General features: G+C 39.9%; 1 protein-coding gene and 1 long non-coding RNA gene across 2 annotated transcripts; both read left to right on the top strand.

Moving 5' to 3' along the window:
- The first annotated feature begins 4,794 nt into the window (after positions 1–4,794).
- LOC117302878 lies at positions 4,795–5,659 on the top strand. The gene is made up of 3 exons (XR_004520466.1): positions 4,795–4,904; positions 5,399–5,480; positions 5,606–5,659. It is a non-coding gene; the product is annotated as an uncharacterized LOC117302878 (long non-coding RNA).
- A 9,901-nt stretch (positions 5,660–15,560) lies between these two features.
- On the top strand, positions 15,561–17,301 carry LOC117303331 (extensin-like). Its single transcript, XM_033787498.1, has 2 exons — positions 15,561–15,669; positions 15,965–17,301. Exons 1-2 carry the CDS (start codon positions 15,561–15,563, stop codon positions 17,299–17,301), a joined length of 1,446 nt encoding a protein of 481 aa, XP_033643389.1.
- Positions 17,302–26,807: the final 9,506 nt, after the last annotated feature.

The following is a 26,807-nucleotide window of genomic DNA, read 5'->3' as shown; positions in this document are numbered from 1 at the left end:
AGTAATGGACCATGGAAAATAAGATGGTCTGACGAAGTGGAATTTGATGGTTGCATTTGGATGCAATGGTTTTAAAATTTAAGGAAGGATCAAGAAAGATAACTTCCATTTTAATTAAGCAAGAGCAATTTTTGCTGAGTGATGTGATGTTTCATTGATATTTAATAGAAAGTTAGTATTTTGCTAGTTTTTAAAATTTCATAAAGTTGAGTTCCAGTTTTTCAGAGTTATGTACAAATTTTCTTGTTGCGGATACAATGCGAGGACGCATTCATTTTTTAGAAGGGGGTAGTGTGGCGAAAACTGCCTTGCGTTTTAGAATTAATTATAGAGTTGTTGAGACAACCTAAATGCTATCTCTTTATTTATAATGTCTTGCTAATTCACCATTATTGTAAGTTTCAGCTAAATTAAGTGTTCACACATTTAGTTGTGCGTTTGGACTGTGCGTTCGCGTGCGCTTTACGCGCACGCTTACAAACTGCTAGCGCACACGCTACCAAAATGTGTTTACATTGTCTTCTTAACGCTTATAAATTAACCAATCAGTTCTCTGGCTTAGGCAAGCTGCGTGCAGCGCGTACTTCTGCTAGGCTTTAAAAGGGGACGAAAGCCAACCAGAGGGAGCTCAGTCGCTTCCAGACTAGAGATCGCCACTCAAGACCTCAAGACCATTCAAGACCATTCAAGAACACACACACACACGCAAACGATGCTACTCACTTTATTGGCGAATCTCATTAGATAATTACTACAACACGAGCAGCCACGCTACCATGTACTGCTGCGTGCGAATGATGAACCAGCGAACTGGTTGATTGCAGATTACCTTAAGTTAATACCGGTTAAATCAAGAGAGGGCGCTATGTACATTTTGTGATTGAACATGTATGATTAAATAAAATACACACTGTGTAGTTCCTTGCGGTTAATGTCAACCCTCTGTTTGAAACAGTTGATTTATTTCAATGTGCCCCATCCGATGAGTTTAAGGACAATCCCCCAATATTATGTTTCATCCTTCCCCTGTGGCTTCTTCAGATTCCAGAGTGGCGGCTTGGTTAAATTTATAAGAACCATACCCCACCCCGGAATCGTTACAATACTATTCTTAAACGGTGATTTCATGTACTCTTTTGTAGGTTTAACTGGCAAAACCTGTACAATGTATATGAAAAGAATCAGTAATGTATTTACTTTCTTTTTGAAAATGTTTCATTTGCGTGTATACGTTCTGTGTGTGGGGATGACATGGACTGTACCACTAATGGTGCAGAGTTAAATGGAACAAATAAAGTTTCACAACAATGGGTTGTTGTTTGATGCGTTTAAAAAATGCAGGAAAGTTGGGTAGGCCTACATGAGTGACTTAATTGTAATAAACACATAACAGATGCATGTATTAAAGCCTAATGTTTTTAATTACACACGCGAAATTAAACCCCCTGTACAAAATGGTATATACACAATGCCATTTACCACTCTGCGAAACATCAATGAGTCACTCTGGAATGTTAATGGGAGTCCGAGGTTGCCACCCACTTAAAACCTAAAGAGGTGGCTCTGTGTGCAGCCTACATACACTGCCCCCCCCCCCCCCTTAGACCAACAGGTGGCCCATATCAAAACCAGACAACCACAGAGGTGACTCTGTGTTCAGCCTACTATGGCGTGTTAAACGTTGCATTATTCGATAATGTACAATGTATGTGCGATGTTTCTCATATATATGCGATAATTCACATGTGCGATATTTATTTGATGTATGCAATAAATGTAATATATATGCAATCAATTGTAAAATATGTTCGATAAATTGTAATATATTATGTGCGATAATTTGCAATATATATGCGGTAATTTTTAATATATATGTTTGATAATTTTGAGGTATATATTATATGCGATCATTTGTATGCGTGTGACGATATACATATGCGATAATTTAATATACATGTGCGATGTTCGAAGGCCGTGTCCGAAACGGCGACTTCGGCTACAGCTACGGCTAGATCGCGCGCGTCTGCCTATTCTTCAACACTGGTAGACGCGCTGATCTAGACGTAGCTGTAGCCGAAGTCGTCGTTTCGGACACGGCCATGTGCGAAAACGGAATTGTGGGATATAGTATGGCTTCCTGTCCACTTGATCCCCGTATCCGTAATGTTTAAGATCGGGCCAGACTATAATGTGGACGGTATAGTATGGTTCCTATGGTTCAATGAGATGGGCGTAGGGTTTATACTGATGGTCAGGGTACGAGACTCGAGCCGCGTATTTCCGAAATAGCCAGCCGCGTATTCGGATAATAGAACACATACAGTACAGGGAGGTGACAAAATGTTGCATTTTGCTCAAATCTGAAGGTGAAGATCTGTTTGATTCGAACGAATTCTGCAATATTAGCATAATTTAGAAATTGTTAATTGATAATTATGTCAATTTCATAGCTTTACATGATTGACAAATAATTTATAAAAAGTGAAAAACATTAACAAAACGTAAAAAAATGCCCCGCAAACAAAAAGGCAAAGATCTTTTTTTTTTTGCATTTTTTAATATGTCAAAAAATCATCACTGTTTAAATACAAAACCATAACTTGAAAAGAATTTATAACCTTCGTTAAAACAAAACATTCAATTTGTAATACAGAACTTTCAAGACTAATTTAGTGGGCGTAACAAATTTTGGAGCTGGCTAAATTTGGTTCAATAATTAGTGGTTAATTAACCACAGTTATTCTGACGCCATTGTCAATGTACATTCCGCCCAATTACATAGGCGATGGACTTAAACAAAATTTGAAAAGAATTTGTACCATCGTTAAGACAAAAAGTTGCTTTCTTATTCCAGAATCTTGAAGGAAGATAGACTGGACGTATCAAATTTTGAGCTGGCTAAATTGGTCAACTATTATTGATTCTGCAATAAAAAGAAAATGTTTGTCTTCACGAAGGGTGTCACCACCTTTTGCTCGCGGCTGACATAACTATAAATGTGGTGACTAAGATTCCAAAAATATGAAAAATGATTTTGCAAACAAGACACAGTTGAATTTCTACAGCACAACAACTTAAATTGTTAAATTTTATTGACAACAATTAAAGATAATCAATCATGAGTGTTTAAGATATAGCTCGGTTATTGACTAACTTTAACTGTTCTACAATTTAAACACTGGCTTGCATAAACCTCAAGTCAGCTGTTAAAATTACGTTGAATTAATATTCAAATTAATTTTTCCTTCGCTTGAGTGTTTGTTCACTCAACTCTTTCAACGTTTAACACAAAGTTAAATGCGCAATTCAATGTAGATACAATTATATCAATGTTCCGCCAGTTATATTAACTTTCTTCTATATCCTGGAGGTTTCTCTCATTGAAAAATCTTGCTTCGGGTACCCTTCCGTATAAGGGGCCAAGAAAAGGTTTTCCAGACTGCCCGGTCAACATGGGTTGCCACTCTAAATGCTCTCTCTTAAAACGCACCCGGTTCTATAGGCCGGTGTACTTCATCGGGTTGTCTCGCGGACTGTTACCCGGTCTCTGCGGCAATCTGTTAGATGGCCGTAGAGACCGGGTAAAAAGCATATGAAATAATAACCAAAACTATGCCAATATACATGTACATATAATCTTAACTTCTGCCACAAAATATTACGTTGAATCAGTTTGCTTAAACCATCAACCTCAGATTCAATTATAAATACAGAGTTAAAAAAAAATGAAGCACTGAGCAAATTGTAAATTCCACATTTCTACTTGGTGGTTAAGAGAAAACAATCTCTTTCTTGAACATGTAGGCTCTTATCATGTTAAGACAGTGAACTTACGGCCATTAGCTGGAGACGAACTCTGGAGGCTAAGCGTTGCAAACGGAGGTGTCTTCAAAAGACCGTTGGATATTAATTGCAGGCGGAATTTTGGCACTGTAATTTGCAAACTAGAAAATCTTGGGATAACATTTCACCCAAAGATAGCCAACTGCTACTGGTCTGTCTGATATTTTCAATCATGTAAAGCTATGAAATTGACACATTATCAATTAACAATTTCTAAGTTATGCTAATACATGTATTTCAGAATTCATTCGAATAAAACAGATCTTCACGAGCAAAACGCAACTTTTGTCACCACCCTGTACTGTATGTGTTCTATTTTCCAATAATACGCGGCTGGCTATTTCGGAAATACGCGGCTCGAGTCTCGTACCCTGACCATCAGTTAAACCCATAAACCCTACGCCCATCTCATTGAACCATAGGAACCATACTATACCGTCCACAGTATAGTCTGGCCCGATCTAAAACATTACGGATACGGGGATCAAGTGTACAGGAAGCCATACCATATCCCACAATTCCGTTTTCGCACATATATAAGAACGAACATCGCACATGTATATTAAATTATCGCATATGTATATCGTCACAAAACATCGCATACAAATAATGATGATCGCATATAATAGTATACTACAAAAACATGTATTGCAAATTATATATTGCAAATTATCGCACATATATTGCAAATTATCGCACATATATTACAATTTATTGCATATATATTACATTTATTGCATACATCAAATGAATATCGCACATGTGACAATTATCGCATATATATGAGAAACATCGCACATATTGTACATTATCGAATATTGCAACGTTTGACACGCCATAGCATACGGCTTCCCCCTTCGACCAACAGGTGGCCTGTTATGTTCATCTCTGCCCCCAAAGTTACGCCTTTTTGGTCTAGCGCCCTCTCGTGTTGCCCTAGTGCTTTTCGCCAATAAGTTTTCTGAAGAGATTAGTTTTCATCGAACCACTCCGTAGAAAGTGCCTCTTTTTCACCTTGAAGGCCGTTATATGACTTGTTGTAGTTACTATGAAGTCTAGTGGTAAGCTTGGATTTTATTGTAATGGTATTGTAGATTAATTTTCAGTAAATGTTGTCTATTTAGGGTGTACTTTTTAGACTTGTTTTCCCGCCGTATCTCCTTTACAGCCTCTTAAGTTTTTCTCTCATTTACGTAGTTTTCGTTCCTTTTGTTCCCTTGATTTATCATTTTTGTGTCACGGCCATTGTTAAGTTGTTGGGTAGTTTAGTGAACTAGCTGTCCAGGCTCCCTTGCTTAGGGATGTTTACTCTTCAGGAAGTTCTAGGGCCTTTTTATGGTTGTATAACTACGCTAGTTGTGTGAGTTTAAGACTTAGTTTTTGTTTATAGCAGGGCTTGCCTAAACACTTCCACTCGCCATTTTTATTTTGGACGCTATGAATATTCATGAGCTTGTTTCCTTATCTGGGCCTTGCCTGCTTATGACTGGAGGGCTTTCACTCGCTGTGTGTATTGAGTGCATTAAATAATTTATGCATTGTTGTTTATTTTTAGGTTGAAGATGACGAGAAGAGTAGTGTTTTGAGCAGAGGTTTATATAGTTGAGGACATCTTGAGCCCACAAGAGAACAGTTCTGTAAGAGAAATTTCATGCTAAAAAGTTGGTTTTGTGATCTTTTGTTAATCTTAATTCAGATTTTGTACTTAAAACTATTGCTTTATGTACTTATAATTGTTGTACTTTCTGCATTAAACTTTCAGTTTTACCGTTTTGTGGTACACTACACATTGGTTATCTGTTTGGAGTAGAGGGCGCCCCGGCTCCCCAAGTCCTTCACATGGCCCATATCAAAACCAGACAACCACACATGTAAGGAGATATCGCTCGTGACTCCAACCAATCAGACAACTCGTAAGAGGGAGTTATGTTCAGGGTTTTGTAGACTTGCAACCCGACGTCTGTAACGACACAACCGTGTTGGATTCCACAAGGATGCCATGCCACTGGCCCTTCTAATTTTCAATCCAAGATGGCGCGGGTTACGCTTTTAATAGTATAAATACACACTGTGTAGTTCCTTGCGGTTAATGTCAACCCTCTGTTTGAAACAGTTGATTTATTTCAATGTGCCTCATCACTAGAGTTTAAGGACAATCCCCCCATATGTTTCATCCTTCCCCTGTGGCTTCAGATTCCAGAGTGGCGGCTTGGTTAAATTAGTAAGAACCATACCCCACCCCGGAATCGTTACAGTTTTACTGCTTGTTTTATTTTAATAACAGTAATAAAACAACAAACTTGTTACTTGTCCTGACCCGTTTTTGTTATAAAAAATATATAGTGGCCTAGTTGATAGCACATATCATAACAAAGAACATTCTCATAAAATGTGCATTGTAAAAGCACAGTGATAAAAACAACCATAGGCATACCCTTTATTGCATAGGATAAAAATTTAAAAACCTGCAGGCAATATATATATTATGCACACACATTATATATACAAGTATATGAAATGAAATCACTTACTCTGAATTCATTTATCAAGTAAATATATGAAACAACTTTTTTAATAATTAAAAATTGTTATAATAAAACTTTTTATAAAAGTTTCAAATGTAAATAGAACTGAACTAACACATATATAAAAGTATATGAAGCGAAATCGCTTCCTCTAAAATCAATCAGTTTTCCACAATTAAAAGGCTAAAAACGGAGCTTCAACGTTAACCAAAATACATCAACAGAAAGAGGAAAGCACATTGTAAACACTCACCACGCCATCTCGGCCACCATCTACACGGTACATGGTAGGTGGTTTCCCACGGATGCTGTAGAACCTCAATTCAATTGATGATGTCATTGTCAGCCAATCACCGTGCAGGAAAACCATCTTGTCTAGTTGCTTTTTTTTTACCACCGGTGGAGGTTGCTGTATCCTGACTGGACTAGGAACGATCCGGTCTCGGTTTAAACATTTCCAGGTAGAATATGAAATAATCTATCCATACATACTAATTGGGGACTGTTGCCGACGTTCGTAACAGGAAAAGTTGCCGTGTTATTGTGACTTGTTTTCTCCGTTTTGGGAGCCATTTTTCACGTAAAAATTTCTGTTAATATTGTTATTATTATTTATTCGGCCAGTGTCAAAAACAGATACATACAAGTAGAACAAAGGATAATAAGACTTCAAAAAAGGTAACTTAAATACAGGGTTACTAGAGGAGCGAGATTAGACAAAAGGGTACAGGACAGGTACGGGATGTGGAGGAAGGAAGAGGAAGGGACAACAATGACGTCATCATGTGTCACGTAGTATTGCTTTATTGGTGCACTTTTCAAAGCTGTGTGTCTGCCAAACCAAAAGTTCGACTGAGGTGAAACTTTGTGTATTGTTAGTCAAGGACATTAACTGCTTGAACGCGTAATGACGTCATGATGAAGTCATCATGTTGTTTTCCCCAGAGTTTCCAATTACATTCAAGCCACTACTAGTTCTTACAAGACAAAAAGTACAGAACATCTTTGGCGATCAAGTTCAAACTTTGCATGTATTCAAGTTGGGATTTGTACATCAACAACAAATAGTTCACACCACGATGACGTCATCAAGCGTCACATGACGTCACGTTAAAGGTACAGGTTCATGAACTATATACTGAGTAATAAATGCTTGGTCGAGGTGAAATGAAGCTGAAATGTATTCATAGCGGGATGTGTTACGACCAAAAATTGTACGACATTCCGCACACCTTGTTTTTTCCGACAACTTATAAGTCTAGGGTTTTTTTTACATTTCCCCCCTTTTCCCCAGACTTCGCCATTTGGAAAGTTTACTAGAAGTACATTATTTTTTATATTTTAAGTTAATATCTATTTAGTATATATTTTGTGTAAACTATTTAATATATCTCTTTGCAGGATCTTTTGAAAAAGACAATGGCATCACAGAGCGACATCGTCGCGAAGGCATCTGAAGGGGCACTGGAAGACATCCAGAAGAACTCCCCAGAAGACTACGCCAAATTAGAAGCATCTCCCGACCTGAAGGCCAAGATCTTCCAAGCAGCAAGGGCCACAGCCAACGAATGCGTGCAACTGACTAAAGAGTTTGCTGGGCAGCCGAAGGACATCGCCGAGCGTCTTGCAAAACACCTGTCGGCAGACAGAATCAAGCTGATCGAAGGGGGGCTCATCATCCCAACTTTCCGTCTGAACGTGATCAAGCAAGACGATGGTAAACATCGGGTAGATCTCACTAGAGGGGGTAAACCGTTTTCACCCTCGAATGTACTTGAATCATCCATTGACACCGACTGGGCAACCATCATGCAAAACGCTAGCATTATAGTGGAGGCCGTACTTATGGTTCTATCGGCAGGTAGGCATTTCAATTACCCCAAGCGACAGCGTGATTGAGGGCACTATACGGGAAACAGCTACCTTAATCAAATCCTCTTCACGCATGGTGCGTGCGGTCGAAGAATTCGTCTCAGCCTGGGATGCGGCTGGGGGTAGTGCGTATGCGAAAGCCAAAGCATTATTCTATCTCATCAAAGATACCTACTCTGCTGGTATCCTGTGGACCATCATCAAGAGTCTGTGCAGCCAAATGAAATGGTATGATTGGTTGGAAACTGCGGCTAAAGTTTCTGCCATGCTCATCGCTAGTCTCCTCTCCGATGGGGCAGCGCTAATTGCCGAAATTGCCATGATCGTCTTGTCGGCCGTGGATTTTGCAAGGAAGATTGCAAATGTTATCAGTCTAGCCGACATCAAGAAAACCTTGTAGAAAAGACAAATTTGACAAATCAAAACTACAATCAAAAGGTCAACACAGGACAATTAAATCCCTGTCACAGTTGATTTGGTCAAAACAAATTATTTGAAGAACAAAAAAAAACATTGCGTCTTGATCACAATAAATCTATACACTTATGTTCGGGAAACATTTCATAATAATTTAACCAATTAAAAATGCATCGGCCGACATATTAGACAATTTGACCTAATGTTAAATAGCTACTTTTTAAGATTCAGTACGTAGAACATTTTACTGCTCAACTTTTGTGAAAACAGTTTGCTCATTGGCTTACTGCCATGAACTGTCACAACAACAAATCAAACATCGAAATGTAAAAAATGCTGGCACCATTTTGTGCAACATTGAAGTTTTGACGCATTTGCTTAAGAATATCGAAATTTGCATTGGCATAAAAACAAAACAATCAAAGGTCCCAAAATACTCTTGAAAATGGCAACATGGAAATTTAAAATAAGGTTAAATGTGAAAAGGGATCATTTTCAAAAATTGCAGTTAAATATTCTACGCTTTCATATTTTGAAATAAATGTTTAGGTAGTAAGTATAAAATAAAAATGATTAGGCCCTACAAATAACTAGCAAGGGAGCGCATGCGCGTACTCGACTGCGGCACTAGCTTCAGTGCTTTCTCACTTATAATGCAATACTTGTGTTTGTGTTTTTCTATAACGAACCCCAGAAGTTTGGCATAAACAAATAAACAAGGTCCCAAAATGCTCTTGAAATGGCAACATGAAAATTGATATTAAAGTTAAATGTGAAAAAGGTTCATATTCAAAAATTGCATTAAAATATTTCCTTTCAAGGGTCCTTTACAGCTGTCAGCCGACACGTGATAGGCTATTGAGTGGCCAATAAGAATCTTTATGCAAATAACGTGTTTTAAAAAAGAGTTATAAATGTTATAATTGTTTTAACCGAAACACGGACTATGCAAGTTTTTTTAGAGTTGATTTTTAGAGTAAAGTGCTTTTAATGTTGTCGACAGAAAGACAGTAGGCTAGTTCAAGTTTGTCGATGGCCTTGAATGGAAACTTACACTGCAAACAATAATAACACTTTTCGGTGTATAGAGGAGTGCACCGACTGGTGTCATTTTAACGCATTATGTGTTATCGTTCACACCCATATAATATGTGTGTAAAGAATAACACCGATAGTGTTAAAATGACACCGCAAAAATTTAACAACGGGGACAATTCTTGGTGTAGTTTTGTAGCAACACCGGGGGTGGTAATTTTAACACCCCATTTTTTGCAGTGTACTGTCCCTGTTTAATTTGGCGGGTTGCAGCATTTACGACATCGTAGTATTTTCTTGAAAGCTCCCCACAAATTGTAACTTCAAAAAAGAACACATTTGTATTTGTTAGATAGTATTATAATGTATTTGACGTTAAAAGTGACGTACATTTCACCTTGTGTTGATCACAGTGTGTTTTTATGAGCTTGACGATTAATGCAATCAATGTTTTAGAAATATTTTCTTAGCAGGTATATGCCTTGTGTCTGTAAAATGTTTTTATTGCTCTTGTTTATCCCTTTTATTGTTTACGCAATCAAACACCTATAATGTGTTGTAATTAGTGAGTGATTTAAACAAGCAACAATTTGCCTCCTTGAAATATAACCAGTTGGACATACGATCGACCCTTTTGTGGAGTCAACAATTTCGTTTTACAAAATGATGGACCGGGCTCTCTGTCATGAAATTAAACCAAATCTCCAAACAACGTTTAATAACATTCCCATTGATAACGTCACGCAATTTAAATATCTAGGTGTGTGGTTAGATCCATCTCTAACATGGAATGTACATATTGACAAACTTGCAAAGAAAGTTAACAAGCATGTGGGAGTTCTCCGGATGGTCAGAAGTGTTTTCCCTCAGCATACACTAAATTTGTTATACAAAACGGTTATCCTTTCTCATTTTGAGTATTGCGATACTGTGGTAACACTTCCAATGTGTTCCTTCAAAACAGTGCTGCTTATAGGTTATACTTAGCTCCCCCCCCCCCCCCCGAGAACCCCTCAAAACACTATTAAACTACTTTTCGCTGGCAATCTCCAAGTGAAAGGCGTGTTTTCCCATTGACCACCTTAGTTTATAAAAGTTTATCTTTCAAAATGCCTCCCCAACTGTGCAACTGTTTTAATTATGTGTCTCACACCCATTCGTACAACACCAGATCCGTTTCCCAATGCAATATTGTTCCTCCTTTAACCAAGTCTAATTCTGGTAAACGTAACATTTTGTGGTGCTCGGTGTTAATTTGCAGCCAATTTTAAATATCAGTACAAAAATCTAATGCACAAATAAAGGTGCATTTTAATTTGTCTTCATGGGGATTGTGTGTACGTGCAATTTCTTTGGTTGCCTTTTACTGATTTCTTGTAGTTACTGGCAGGTCTACATTTTTTAATATTTTGTTAATTGCCTTTGTGGTGTTAGTTATTTTAACTTTTAGTGTTTTTATTGTAACTATATATTTGTCAATGGTTGTTTTATTGCTGGGCTGGGCACCTTTGAAAATCAATGTTTACACTGAAAAGTCTCCCCAGGGTGAACAAGAAATTAATAATCAAAAGACACACAATTTCAAGGAATAATAATTTGAATCATTGTTCTACTTTTAAAACATTATTTCCAACCATATTCATTTCATAACAATTCATGTGTTTAGAGCCCAAAGCGCCCAATCTGATGGCAACGTTTCCCTTTAAAGGCCCGAGCACCCACGAGTTCCCACTAACTTTTTTTTCCAAGGCACTGGACACTATTGGTTATAAAAAGTGTCAAAGACCAGTCTTCTCACTTTGGTGTATCTATGAAATGCACAAAATAACCAACCTGTGAAAATTTGAGCTCACTTTTGGTCGTCGAGTGGGGTGCCTCCCCCCCCCCCCTCCGTATTTTCCAAGTTTGCGATTGATTTTTATGGAACTTGCCGCACATGTGTATTTAACCTAGTTTTACACAATGAATCGTCACTAGAGGGCGTTTGGGCTGTGTTTTTGCCAATTTTTTTGTAAAAAAATCGTTCCCCCCATAATTTGGTATTTTTGTCCAATTGTTATGAAACTTGGTAAACTTGTTTATTTTTACATGATCAATAAAATAACAATTTCTTATAACCTGAGTCTGAGGGCACTCTATAATCCATTAATTTATCGCATTTTGGGGGAAATATTGAATTCTGCGTTGTTTACTTGAAAGTCAATTTGGCCGCCGCCTTTCAGAGCCAGGGTGCCTTAATGAGGCTTGGTTGACAATTCTATATTATTTTTCGGCATGAAAAGTAAGAATTTGGCGTAGTAAAAACATTAAATTCCTCACATGATGATACAATTTTAACCTAGGCCTTAAGTGGCGGCCATTTTGAATTCCAACAATGCCTTAAACATTATCACGTGACTCATCACTATTACTTTTCTGGAAATTTCTTTTTTTTTAAGTGGAAATTACCCAAGGTCAAACGAATAGTTGTCATGGCAGCAGCTTACCCCCGGCAACAACGATTGTTTTTGCCAAAATGACTGAGATACATTTTGGGAAAAGTCAAAAGAATTCGCTGTGATCGGAAGAAGCGTTAAAAGATTACGCGTCCCCCCCCCCCCCCCCCACCACCAACTAATTTCTGGCCCCCGTCCAGATAGGGTTAAGGATCTTACTCTTGCTTTCTGATAAAAGTAGCGCCCTCTTTTGGGGCTCCGATAGTCAATTTATCAATCCATCGCGATCGTTGATCGACTACGAAGTCCGGGAAGGGACAGTATAGTAAGAAAAAAAGTATTTTGTTCGCACGGTTTAGTAAATCGTTCGAACGGTTTAGTAATCCGTTCGAACGATTAGCAATCCATTCGCATGGTTTAGTTATCCGTTCGCACCAGTTAGCATGATGCTTGATTTCGTGACCTCAAAATAAAATTCTGAGGTCTCGAAATCAACTTCAAATATTTTAGGTAGAAATTACTCCTTTCATTCAAAAAGAACTTGAATAAATTTAGGCAGTACCTCTGAGGGAAAGGAATGAATATTCATAAACCTCCAAGCATTTGCATTTTTCTGTTACACTCAAAAACTACGCTACTTCACAGAGGGAGCCGCACAATGTTTTATACCATCAACAGCTCTCCATTGATCGTTGGAAAGTAAGTTTTTTTTTTGCTAATAATTATTTTGAGTGATTCCGATAGTGTCCAGTGCATTTAAGCGGGCCTCGGAAGTGTTGCATTCAAGATGCTCTGTGGTGCATCTTTCGCCAAATAGAGGCATAATGAACGAACAGATCATAATTAAGTCTGCAACAATCTTAGGTCAATTAGAAAGCTTAATTGATGAACGAAACAGAACAACAAGCCTTCAAAATTTGAGCAGTAGAATGTGGACCTTTTGGATTTTGGAAATACTTTAATTTTCACTTAAAGGCAGTGGACACTATTGGTAATTACTCAAAATAATTATCAGCATAAAACCTCACTTGGTAACGAGTAATGGGGAGAGGTTGATAGTATAAAACATTGTGAGAAATGGCTCCCTCTGAAGTGACGTAGTTTTCGAGAAAGAAGTAATTTTCCACGAATTTGATTTCAAGACCTCAAATTTAGAATTTGAGGTCTCAAAATCAAGCATCTGAAAGCACACAACTTAATGTGACAAGGGTGTTTTTCTTTTATTATTATCTCGCAACTCCAACGACCAACTGAGCTCAAATTTTCACAGGTTTGTTATTTTATGCATATGTTGAGATACACCAAGTGAGAAGACAGATCTATGACAATTTCCAATAGTGTCCAGTGTCTTTAAACAAAATAAATATAAAATGGTATGTGTGTATAGACGATTGTTTGATGCAATGTTTGTACCAAGGTTTACGGGAAAAGAAAACAAACTAAACGTCGCTGCGGCAGGCATAATAACAGCCTTGGGTAGGTCAATCAAGTCTCGGGTAAGAAATGACCAACATCACTCGAAGAGTAGCCATGAAGGCCCGCAGGGCGGCATTGATACTTGACAGACAAAGATAACCACGAAAGCCGTTTAACCCATTAGATGCGTATAAATTAGTAGTCACTGTATAAACCTCGTGTCTAACTTCAAACAGGTACTACAAAGCTTGCTTTTAGTTAGCCGCGTTTAATTTACCATTAGAGTTAATTCGTGGAAAATTACTTCTTTCTCGAAATATGTTGCTTCAGAGGGAGCCGTTTCGCACAATGATTTAAACTATCAACAGCTGTCCATTACTCGTTACCAAGTAAGGTTTTATGCTAACAATTTTTTTGAGTAATTACCAATAGTGTCCACGGACACTGCCTTTAAATATGACACCAACGTGAGAACAGTTTATTTGAATTCGATTTGGTTGTCATCATGTGATAAAATAAATAAACATATATATGTGTGACAATAAAACATACTATTATAACATCGATATTTTGAAAATAACTTGTTGGATGTGTATGACATTCGTGCTAGGTTATGCTTAGCTAGGCCTAAGAACAAAAATAGGATTTCTTTGGGGGAAAAAAAACAGAATCGATTAAAGGACGATCATTTCATGATAAAAAAAAACGATGGATAATACAACTAAACGTCATGATTGTTTCTGCAGGGACTGCTTTGCAGATGATACCTCCACATTATCAGGCAATATTGTGACAGAAATTCATGACTTTAATCACAATTCTTTTCCTAACAATTAATTAATTAAGCTAAATTTGTAAGCTAAATTGCACGTTTATTTCACACCTAACAAAGTTGACCAGAGTCTTCAAGGACACCCACTAGTTCCATCCCCGTCCACCTCTTCTGGGTCTTTGGACTTGTCGATGTTTCTATATAGAAACAAAGGTTTATTTGGCACACAACCGCATTTTCTATTCCGGATTAAATTGCCTGTGCTGAGCGGTTTGTCTCTCTCGTCACATTAACCATTTACAATTTCTAGTTACCAGGTCTCAAGGTTCGACAATTATCCCAAACATCGAGTGCTGAAAGTGGAACATCAGTCTTAATTATGGCCAAGTGCGCTGTCAGACTACATGTTGCTAGTCAGAAAACAGGTTCCCGTGGGAGACCGATCAACCAACAAGCATCACAATCGGTATTATAACAAGTATTTACTCTTGAACACCCAGTATATCTAGCTGACGGAGTCTTGGTTAGCTGGGTCCCATTAATGCTGTGAAAACGTGGTATATGATGACAAACGCCTTCAAGAAGGCGGTCAATGGGCCTCAATCATACATGGTTAAATGTCTTCGTGACAAGCTTAATTATCATCCCAAGTTGTTGAATGGTACGTGAGGTAAATAGTGGTACTATTACTAGTATTAGTGGTGCGTGCTACGGTGATGACCAGAAACCTTTTTACACAGCCCATGGGCTGGGTCACAATCATTGTAGAATGTACGAACTAGAATAAGTAGCCTTTCAACTTTGTTACATAAAACACATCGATCGATCGAGGAAGCAATAAGCAGAGCGCTCAGAAACAAGTCCAGCAGATAAGAACTACATTTTGAGGCATGGATGGAACTGTGAGCCATTTTGAATAATGATGGTGTTTCGTTATCCCGAGCACAGTACTTCATCGAATGCACCCAATCTTGTACGGTGACGGATAAAATGTGAATAGCGTTCAAGACATTCTTAGATTAAAATTAGTACATTAGTTTTCAATCGAAACTTGTTTCGAATCCGAGTCTCAGTTGGAGGAAACAACACTCATTTGACAGGAAACCCATCATCGGACAAACTACATGCCCGTCAAGTTTTAACTCTTGATATATGACTACATCTCACGTCCTGTTTTCGAGGAAGGTTTCATCATTTGGAAGAGTTTATCTGTTAAGACCGTGTTAGGTTGTAATCAGCGCCAAAATGAATAGTTATACGAAGAGATCGTTTTTGATCCGGGACATCCTAGCAGACGTAGCTTCTACGCCACCTGACTCTTTGACAGAGAAATCTTTCGTTATTCACCGACAAGGTAAGTTGCAACCAATCATATTATTTTGCATGAACGAACAGTACAGCTTTAGTGTGACGAACAATTACCGCGTGCGGCTAGATTGGTAGGTGAACCATTAATATTGGCTGCCTATATAGAAAAATAGAAAAAACTTGACGCGGTTTAAAATCAAAACTCAAGTTGTCCGTAAACATGTCCTCTACTGGAAACCAAGGCCTAGGTTGAATAACTTATTCGATATACATCGGTGTACTATAAAAACCCACACCCATCCCACAGCCAACCTCCGACCGTACCCACACCCATCCCACAGCCAACCTCCGACCCGTACCCACACCCATCCCACAGCCAACCTCCGACCCGTACCCACACCCATCCCACAGCCAACCTCCGACCCGTACCCACACCCATCCCACAGCCAACCTCCGACCCGTACCCAGACCCATCCCACAGCCAACCTCCGACCCGTACCCACACCCATCCCGCAGCCAACCTACGACCCGTACCCAAACCCATCCCACAGCCAACCTCCGACCCGTACCCACACCCATCCCACAGCCAACATCCCACAGCCAACCTCCGACCCGTACCCACACCCATCCCACAGCCAACCTCCGACCCGTACCCACACCCATCCCACAGCCAACCTCTGACCCGTACCCAAACCCATCCCACAGCCAACCTCCGACCCGTACCCAAACCCATCCCACAGCCAACCTCCGACCCGTACCCACACCCATCCCACAGCCAACCTCTGACCCGTACCCAAACCCATCCCACAGCCAACCTCCGACCCGTACCCAAACCCATCCCACAGCCAACCTCCGACCCGTACCCACACCCATCCCACAGACAACCTCCGACCCGTACCAAGAACCATCCCACAGCCAACCTCCGACCCGTACCCACACCCATACCACAGCCAACCTCCGACCCGTACCAAGAACCATCCCACAGCCAACCTCCGACCCGTACCCACACCCATACCCCAGCCAACCTCCGACCCGTACCAAGAACCATCCCACAGCCAACATCCGACCCGTACCCAAACCCATCCCACAGCCAACCTCCGACCCGTACCCACACCCATCCCACAGACAACCTCCGACCCGTACCCACACCCACCCCACAGCCAACCTCCGACCCGTACCCACACCCATCCCACAGCCAACCTCCGACCCGTACCCACACCCATCCCACAGACAACCTCCGACCCGTACCCACACCCATCCCACAGACAACCTCCGACCCGTAACCACACCCATCCCACAGCCAACCTCCGACCCGTACCCACACCCATCCCACAGACAACCTCCGACCCGTACCCAGACCCATCCCACAGCCAACCTCCGACCCGTACCCACACCCACCCCACAGCCAACCTTCGACCCGTACCCACACCCACCCCACAGCCAACCTCCGACCCGTACCCACACCCATCCCACAGACAACCTCCGACCCGTACCCAGACCCATCCCACAGCCAACCTCCGACCCGTACCCACACCCACCCCACAGCCAACCTTCGACCCGTACCCACACCCACCCCACAGCCAACCGCCGACCCGTACCCACACCCATCCCACAGCCAACCTCCGGTATTTTGGCGGGGAGTGAGTTAACCGACAGTATTTTGGCGGTGAGTAAGTGATAGCCGACAGTATTATGGCAGGGAGTGAGTTAAGCCGACAATTTTCCTTTTAGCTGGGAGTGAGTTAATACCGACATTTTTTGGCAGGGAGTGAGTATAGCCGACAGTTTTTTGGCGGGGAGTGAGTTAGCCAACAGTATTTAAGCGGGGAGTGGGTTAGCCGACAGTATTTAGGCGGGATGTGAGTTAGCCGAGAGTATTTTGGCGGGGAGTGAGTTAGCCGACAGTATTTAGGCGAGGAGTGGGTTAGCCGACAGTATTTTGGCGGGGAGTGAGTTAGCCGACAGTATTTTAGCAGGGAGTGGGTTAGCCGACAGTATTTTAGCTGGGAGTGGGTTAGCCGACAGTATTTTGGTGGGGAGTGGGTTAGCCGACAGTATTTTGTCGGGGAGTGAGTTAGCCGACAGTATTTTAGCTGGGAGTGGGTTAGCCGACAGTATTTTGGCGGGGAGTGAGTTAGCCGACAGTATTTTTGCAAGGAGTGGGTCAGCCGACAGTATTTTAGCTGGGAGTGGGTTAGCCGACAGTATTTTGGCGGGGAGTGGGTTAGCCGACAGTATTTTGGCGGGGAGTGAGTTAGCCGACAGTATTTTAGCTGGAAGTGGGTTAGCCGACAGTATTTTGGCGGGGAGTGAGTTAGCCGACAGTATTTTGGCGGTGAGTGAGTTAGCCGACAGCATTTTGACGGGGAGTGAGTTAGCCGACAGTTTTTTTTGCGGGGAGTGAGTTAGCCATCAGTATTTAGGCGGGGAGTGAGTTAGCCACCAGTGTTTCTTTTTTTAGTAATCAAATTGCAGAACAGCCATGCACACAGTAGGGACAAGAAAAACATGAAATGGATAAACCTGTCGTGATTGTAATTAGTTTTTTATTGATTGATCCAGTTGTGTTGATTAGTTTCAGATCATTCTGGGAACATCAAGAAAAACTGAAACCAAACCAAGTGTTGACCATTACACCAACGTAGGTCATCTACTGCATACCCGATTAAACGATGAAACTCATTGTGATTGTGCCATCAGTAAAGCCCGGTTCATACTTCCCAATTAAGCCCGGTTCATGATTCCTGCGAATGCGAATGCGATACGAGTGTTGACGTCACAAATTCGCAACGAAAAATTCGCAGCAGTTCAACTCTACTCAATTCACTTGCGAATATCGCTGCGAAAGGAGGGCTGTGACGTCAAATTCACGTCAAATTCGCATCGCATTCGCATTCGCAGGAATCATGAACCGGGTTTAATTGGGAAAATTGTATCACTCAGTTTCGAATGTCTATTACAGACGCAACCAGAAAAAAACAGTACTACAATCTTCCTACAATCGTTGTATCTGTTTTTTCTCAAAGTTAACCAACCACATGCCAGTTGTGAATAGTTCTCAATGGCAATTTGTAGAGCAGTACTGAAGTTAATAAACAAATTATGTTTCTAATGACAACCTATAGACCTACCCTTCGTTTCGTTTACTACCATCTACTAGTTTATTGCTCCATGTTTTGACTTAATCTCGTACGAACAGTATTACTAAACAAGAGAGTAAGTTGAACATGCGCACTCTAGCCGTTTCTGTCCCACGTCAAGACTGAACGACAATCCCTATCGTGATTTAATGGGACATTTTAATCTCTTAAATGCCTGGTAATTGCTCAATACTTAGGGAAGCGGTCACCTCCCTAATTGGTTTGATCACATTTGCTGTTGTACTTGCTCTATGCTTGGTGCAACAGGAGTACACCATCAATCTCCCTAGATCGAAAAACGTTTGTTTAGTGGTCTTACTGCAAACGCCAGAATGGAGCATGTAGCACGTTTGGACGGTCTTCTGCTGCGAATACGATACTATAATGAATTAATGAGCTCTTTACTACACGCTTCAATTGGAACGCTGTCAACACCAATCGTTCTCTTTCTTCCTTAGCCATGAATTGTCGTCTTACTAGACTTAATTTGCCATGTCAAGAAAACGGACACAGACACTGCAGAAATACTTAAAGAGTATTTAATCATTTTCCGTTTTATGCGTAAGACTTAAAACTTGTTTAAAATCTCGAGTAGGTCTATAATTCTGTGTGGATAGTGTACATGGGACAATGCACCCAAGCAGTAGCGTTGTCCGTCTTGATCTAATTACATGCTTTGTCAATTATTGTATGACAACACATTATTCACATTATAACCATTTCCGACAAAATCATTACATTTTGAACAGTTCATTCATAATTTGCTCTGAAACTAAATTTAATGAATATTACAGAATGTTTTTTTTTTGCTAACAAAACAGTTGCTGGGAGTGCAAGCACTTCATATGTATTCCAACATATCCTACATCGATTGAAAAGAAATATTAATAACACGCTCAAACGGGAAATTCGTTTTATTTATTTCTCATCAAATATGAAATTTCAGACAGAAATATTTCAAGGGATGTTCGCTACTATCTTTATCATTAGACCGTGTAAGTTTTATGTTAATCTGTAATCTTAGACGATTTTTTCCTTACCAATTATGAAATGTTCCCTAAAGCTATTTATTTTTGTTATTTCCTTTCCCACGAATATCTTTAGCTCCTGTTTTTTTCTTCACCCGAATTCAAACGTCAGTGAAATACAACTCGATATAACATATCATTTCGAGGCCGCGGATTAACATTCATTGGAACAAAATAATACATATTTTGAGTGAAATAATTATGTACATGTATTCGATATTTTTTACTTGTCCCTTTATAGGTTCTGTAGTGAAAAACATACATGCTTCTAAAGCGTAACACATGGATTTTCTTGACGTCGAATGTGTACCTGTCTTTGTATTACAATTGAAAACCTATATACACTACTTTGTCCAACAACTTGCATTTAAAGAAACTGATTAAGTTAACAAACGGTGAATTTTATATCTTTTTCACAGTTTTTGGAGGCTCAATTGGCCGTTGCATCAAGATTTTTCGTCCGACAATAGTGACTGTCAGCCCCAAGCAGCTGCGTTTGGCCATACCCAAACCAATCTGCTCTCGAAACATCACCTTTACATCGAAACAAACTACACTAGAGGTTGGGCAGACCGAAGCACCTCTTCCTGCCACGCTACCAATCAAGCCTAGACGCCCCCGTCGAAGACGTACAACTTTCACACAGACGCAACTCGCTGTTTTGGAACGGAAATTTTTGTGCCAGAAATACCTTAGTGTTGCAGAAAGGGGAACTTTGGCTGAGCGTCTGAACTTGAATGAAACCCAGATTAAGACATGGTACCAAAACCGACGGTAAACTGAATCCTTTTTTATTTTGATTGATTGTAGTGTATCGATTGGAGTAACTAGGACCCTATACATCATGTTTTGAACGGTAGTCATCGTATTCAGTTGAATGAGGTTCGCCAAATGAGACTGAAATCACTAGATAGCTGCGTCTATACCTTTAGCACTTGTTCATCCTAAGCCAATGGCGGATCCAGGGGCGGGGGAGCAAGTTGTCTGTTTACTTGGTTTTGGATGCAGCTCGGGAAACGAAAATGATTTTGCGTGAGCCATGTGGTCCTTAAAGTGGTGTGAGGAGCCTATAGGGCACGATGAAGGTCTTGGCATCGAGGCTGATGTTGATGGTGTCGGCGTATGAGGAGTACCTTGATGAGCTCGTTGGGGATCTGTTTAGGGCATACAGCTTGTACAGTCTCCGGGCGTTTTGGCTTTCTGTTCGACCTTGTGGGAAAGAAATATAGGTTTTTTTATGTGAACGAAGTAATGTTTCGAGAGAACAAAACATATATCAGGGGAACGAAAACATATTTCGAGGTAAAGAGGGGAAACTGACTGCGGGGTTGAAACATAGACAATTTTAGGAATTTGAACCAACGACCTTCGGTTTAACGTGCCGGCTCAAGCCCTATGTTGGCGGTCTCCTTATTATGTTGTTTTGTTGGTTAAAAGACACGGGGGCTCCGTAGTTGCTTTCATTTATAGTTTTACTCTGTTCTCATTCACACATTTTATGGGGGAAATTTTGAGGAGCTTCAAAAAATAAATAAAAATACGAGCAACATAAATGTACATGTTGTACAACGACACATTGAACTAACTCACATTTTGGATTAACAATTGATTTCACGATAAATACGTATGAGACTGATGGATTAACACTACTTTTTTGACAATCACACAGGACAAAATGGAAACGGCAGACTGAGCCATCAGATCGGATGGAGCAACTTCGACATCATTGGTGCGAAGAAGATAGCTGCCCGGGAAGACTGCGAAGACACGTAGATTTAGTGAATCAAAGTACACATTGCCTAAAGGGTGCCAACATACCATCTCAACAACTCATGAAGGATTCTGACCAGCAAGATTCTCAGGATCACTCAATATTTCTGTGATTATAATTAGAACCAAGTACTGTTACACTGACATTTGTAAAAAGTTACGTAAATCTATTAGTAAGTGACTTCATTGAACCAAATAATAACCAGGGTGTTTCCCCCGTAGAGTTTCATATTGGATGTGGTGCGTATGTTCATTGGGTCAATGCTATTAATTTACTCGAAACAATTTGTGATTTTAAAGGTTATCATGGGATCCCAACCCAATCAAGTCCATTTCGGTATCTTGCCGTGTGCGAACAAGTTATTTTTGGTTTTCTCGGTCAATTTCGGAAAATGTGCAGCCAATTTAATTTACATGCGTTCGAATTAAAGCTATTTTGCCACTCCGGTTTTTACTGCGTTTCAAATTCCGAATTCGGTCATTCAATTTCGTTTTGCAAGTTCCTAGCACACTCATTCTTTTTCATGACACACAATCATCATTCAATTTAGCAAAGCTGGTTCGACTAGAGATTTTGCTGATTTAATCATTTTCAATTTCGTAAAGAGGCAATCAATTTCGCTCAACGAGGATTCAAATAGTGTACGAGTAAAGAAATACGAATAAAGAGAGAAACTGTAAAGGGCAAACTGTTTCGTACTTTCACTTTTAAATCAATCGAACTTTGTTTTCTTTATTGTATGTTTCCAGTAGACTTTACCTTGGGCCCCATAAGGTTTTTTCTTCTTCTTTTGTTTTTTTCGGGAGACCTTTAATGGTTAATTGATCAAGACCTGATATTTGAATGTGTCTGAATGTTTTTTTAGTTTAAAACAAATGTTTTTCCAGTTTTTTTGTGTAAATATTCACCAGCCATTTGTTGGCGTGCCAGACATCTTGGCATATTATGTTCAAGAGTACAAAAAGATTAACCGCATGCCTTTAACATTCCTATAAGGAAACAACAAGTTAATCGAGCGTTTTTAAGACTGCACAAATATCAGAACTGACTGCCTCAAAATGAAATTGAATGACTAAACACACGCCTCAAAAACACTCCTGCGAATTGAATGCAGCTTCGATGAATTGTTAAATTGAATGATTATTTTGTTAAATCGAATGACGTAAAAGTAGATTTAACAAGTCTTAAAAAGAAATCGAATGACTCGTGCGAAATAGAATAGGCTGGTGGTTAAACTGGCTGCTTATTTTCCGAAATTGACCGAGAAAACCTATAGTATACACATATTGACTGGCAATGAGGTAACTAGTGTACGTCTATTCCCCCGAGGGACTTGAGTGACCAGAAGAGCGGCCGAGTTCTGCGCTTATGATCACCACTCACCGCTTACTGTGCATTTCTGTGCTAGGTGTAAGCGTAGAATGCCTATAAGAAACGTGGAGTACGCACGCGCACAAGCAAAAATTCCCTGCTAACCCGTGAAATACGCTTGACGTAAGCGCAGAATACCCTGCTTCCGTAAGCGCTGATTCTTTGCTTGCGGTAAGCAAAGGCGTGCAATTGGACCCTGTCCATGAAGCTGAGTGAATTATTGGACAGTTCATTGTTGGGACCTCTGGTCACGAAAGTGACCATATCCACGATGACGTCATAGCTCCAGTGTCTCTAGTACATACTTCCTGTTGGTGGCAGAGTGTCCGGGCAATCTCGCTGGTCTATGTGGTAAAAATACACTTGCTCTAAAATTGGCAAAAGTCGTGAGTTCGAATCCCACCCGACTACACTGGTCATGTGGGAAAAGTTTACCTGTTGTGTCAGTATTTCCACATAAATCCAAGAGTTATGAAAGTAAAAGCTGGACAAGTTGTAGATGTGCCCTCTCTCAACATATCAAAAGTTGATGAGAGTTGGACAGTGCAATCTCCATAAAATATAAGATCTTATGTTGTGTACAAATCACGCCTGCAAGAAGTCGAGGCTTGGTGGCTCTTTTGTAAACATGTGATGTCACTGGTCACATAGTCTAATGGCTATGTATAAATCTAAGGCAGCATAATGACATAAAACGGCGATGGAACATCCATGACTTTTGACTACCACGACATGTGCTCTGCTATAGTTTGAAACATTGATTTTGTGCGATATGAATAAATGCCTCGTTTATTGTAAACTTAATTACTTAATAAAAATTTGCCTTACGCCTGTTTTTTTTTGCAGTCCTCACAAACTGTCCATGGAAAATCAGACTACTGTACAGAATTTTCAAGTTAGCAAATATAATGTCTATATAGAGCAGCCCAGAGCACTTTGGTTAAAGGAACGAGGTACCAACATTCGAGTACAAGAACATTGATAACCTGACATAGTCAGAAATGGATGTCTGCCGGGGACCCCCGCTGCGTGTGGCGCATGGACCCCAACAACGAGGCAAAATAATGGGCTGAATCAAACACCGAGGTACCACATGAAACCAAGTGGAAATGGTCATTAACATGATACTAAGTAAAAGATAATCAACCGCCAGACAATTGTCTGCTGCATTAGGCCTGCCCCAAATTTTTACAGTGTACAAACCCATGGGTTGAAATTAACCAGTAGTCAAATCAGCTCAGATTTACATGAAACTTTGTCTAACTGTTCCACTATGGCTAAAATGAACACACACCAAAAATTGATCCATACTCTCTATCGTTTCCGAGATACAGACTCTTAAAATATGCTTAAACCTCCCCTTTTTGGAGGTCGTCGTGGTATTTTTTCAAACTTTTTAAAGAGCACACTTAAGAACGACACCAGCTGAAGGACTGAAAGGGTGTATGCTATGGCCCCAGATTCACAATTTTGCTGCATTGGGCCTGCCAGACCCCCCCCCCCCCCACCCACCCACCGGGTTAAACATCGGAGGAACCACCTATAACCAAGTTGAAATGACCAATAACGCTATTCTTAATACCAGCATTATCAATGCAGCCAAATATTTGTCTGGCGGCTGATACTTTGTATTGGGAATAGTGTTAGTGGTCATTTCAACTTGTTTTCAGATGGTTCCTCGGATGCTTAAACCGGTTGTCTGGCGGGCCCAACGTAGCAAAATACTTGTCTGGCAGCTGATACTTTTTATTGGGAATAGTGTTTTTCCGTCTCGGTTGCAGGTGGTTCCTCCGATGTTTAAACCAGGGTGCAAATTGGTGCAAATTGGTGCAAATCGACCAAGTTGATCATCTTGAACAACTTTCCTGTGCGGAGAAATTCGCAAAACTTGGGGAATTACACCGTGACGGAGTTCAAACACTCGTGTGGGGTATCCGCAAGAATTAATCGCGCTAATTCGGCTTTTCGGTGTGGCTCGAAAATTAAAATGTTTGCCTCTTTGTTGGGGTCCATGCGCCACACACAGCGGGGGTCCCCGGCAGACATCCATATTTGACTATGTCAGGTTATCCACTAAAATGTTCCTGTACTTGAATATTGGTACCTCGTTCCTTTAACCAAAGTGCTCTGGGCTGCAATAATCACTGGCCATGGAAATCGCGTTTTGACGGTGCAAATCGACCAAATTGAACATCCTGAACAACTTTCCTGTGCGGAGACATGAAAGATTCGCAAAACTTTACGAATTACATGTACAACTTTTTCGTACAAAAGTGACGTCATAATTTGACCAAAAATCGTAAATTACAGCCAAAATATAATAGTGACGGAGTTCAAATTTAAGGGTAGTATGTAAAGAAAATGTCAAAGCTTCTATCTTATTTGTAATCCCATGATGTTGCTGAAGTTAAAAAGTGATGCGACTGCTTTTTATTTCTGTGGAAAACACATTTCACTGCAAATTAGTAAGATAGAATCATGACAAAACCAACAATACTTGATACAATCATTTCTGATTTCACTACTACTTTCATGTTGGCAACCTTCTTCAACATTTGTTAGTCATCCATTTTTGCACGTTGTTTGAAGCAATTGTTGCTTTGGTATCACGAAGTGCCTTCCATTTCCTTGCTACTCGGTAGTTGAGATTTGTCTTTGATGATTTTGACCAAAGCTGCACGCTCTTGTTGATTGCATTTGACAACGGTTTGATCACAACTCTGTGCAACCTTTTTGAAAATTGTATGAGAAAAGCAAACCTGCTTCTATTAAGCTCCACATTGTCGCATGCCTCACATGAATAGCGCTTTTATTAAGACAAATAACTTTAATGCAGAGGGGCTTTTAAGGCACTAACACATTGGTAATTATTAACACTTATTGAATAAAATGGGAGTGACTCAATCGGTATTTGCTCCAACAAATAATTTTTAAATTAAGAGGGCTAGGTGAATCCACTTCTAAAAGAGAAAAGATGAAGATAACATGGCGGCAGGGTTGCAGGGCTGATGAGATGACCATGCTATAAAACACATAACAAAAAATCACAAAAGTTTGATTCAACAAATATCAACAAGATATGGTATGAAGCTAAAAGTTGACACAAGTTTTATTGTTATTTATCTGTTATTCAAACTCTGACACTCAAACTTTGTATTTAAACAATTCAAAATTTAAATGGGCATGACATTCAGTAAAATACTCACCATTTTTGATAAATGTTTCAGCAACATTTCTTGCAGTAAGCCTAGTTTTACAAGTTAAAACAGTTAATGTATGTGTGAAATGAGTATTCAATTTACTCAAAACCATGTACATCATAAACGATACCATAGAGGATTGGCGGGGATAACAACCATTCATTGTTTAATTTCAGTCTGAAACTCCCTCTTATTTAAATTCTAATCATGAAAACTTCAGAAAACTTACAAAATAAGCGGATGATTGGGTTTCAAATCAAGGACAGTGGACAATGTGTGTGTTTGCATGCTGAAAACTGTGAATGGTATTTCACTTTTTTCCTCTGACTCACTAAACGGACTTTGTCAAAACTTTCACAGGTTTGATATTGCATGTATGATTGATCACACAAAACGTGGCTACTGTCTGCACCTATTTTGCCAACTCTACCAATCATGTATAATACACAGTGTACATTTTTTATTGCCAACTGCCCCTAAAGGTACAAGATCCAAAATGGTCGCCATTTTCAGGGAGGACGTAATTTGTAGGAAAAATGCCCAAATTGAAAGATATGCCCCCCACCCCTCCATCATAATGGCATTAAACTTACTCATCTAAACAGGATACAAACATATTATTGGACATATTTTTATTCAGAAAAGCTAAACACAGCACCGAGTGCATGTTAACA

Source organism: Asterias rubens, chromosome 19 (genome assembly GCF_902459465.1).
Source record: "Asterias rubens chromosome 19, eAstRub1.3, whole genome shotgun sequence".
Classification (NCBI taxonomy): domain Eukaryota; kingdom Metazoa; phylum Echinodermata; class Asteroidea; order Forcipulatida; family Asteriidae; genus Asterias; species Asterias rubens.
The sequence above is the reverse complement of the archived record's forward strand: the minus strand, read 5'-3'. Positions and strand labels throughout refer to the sequence as shown.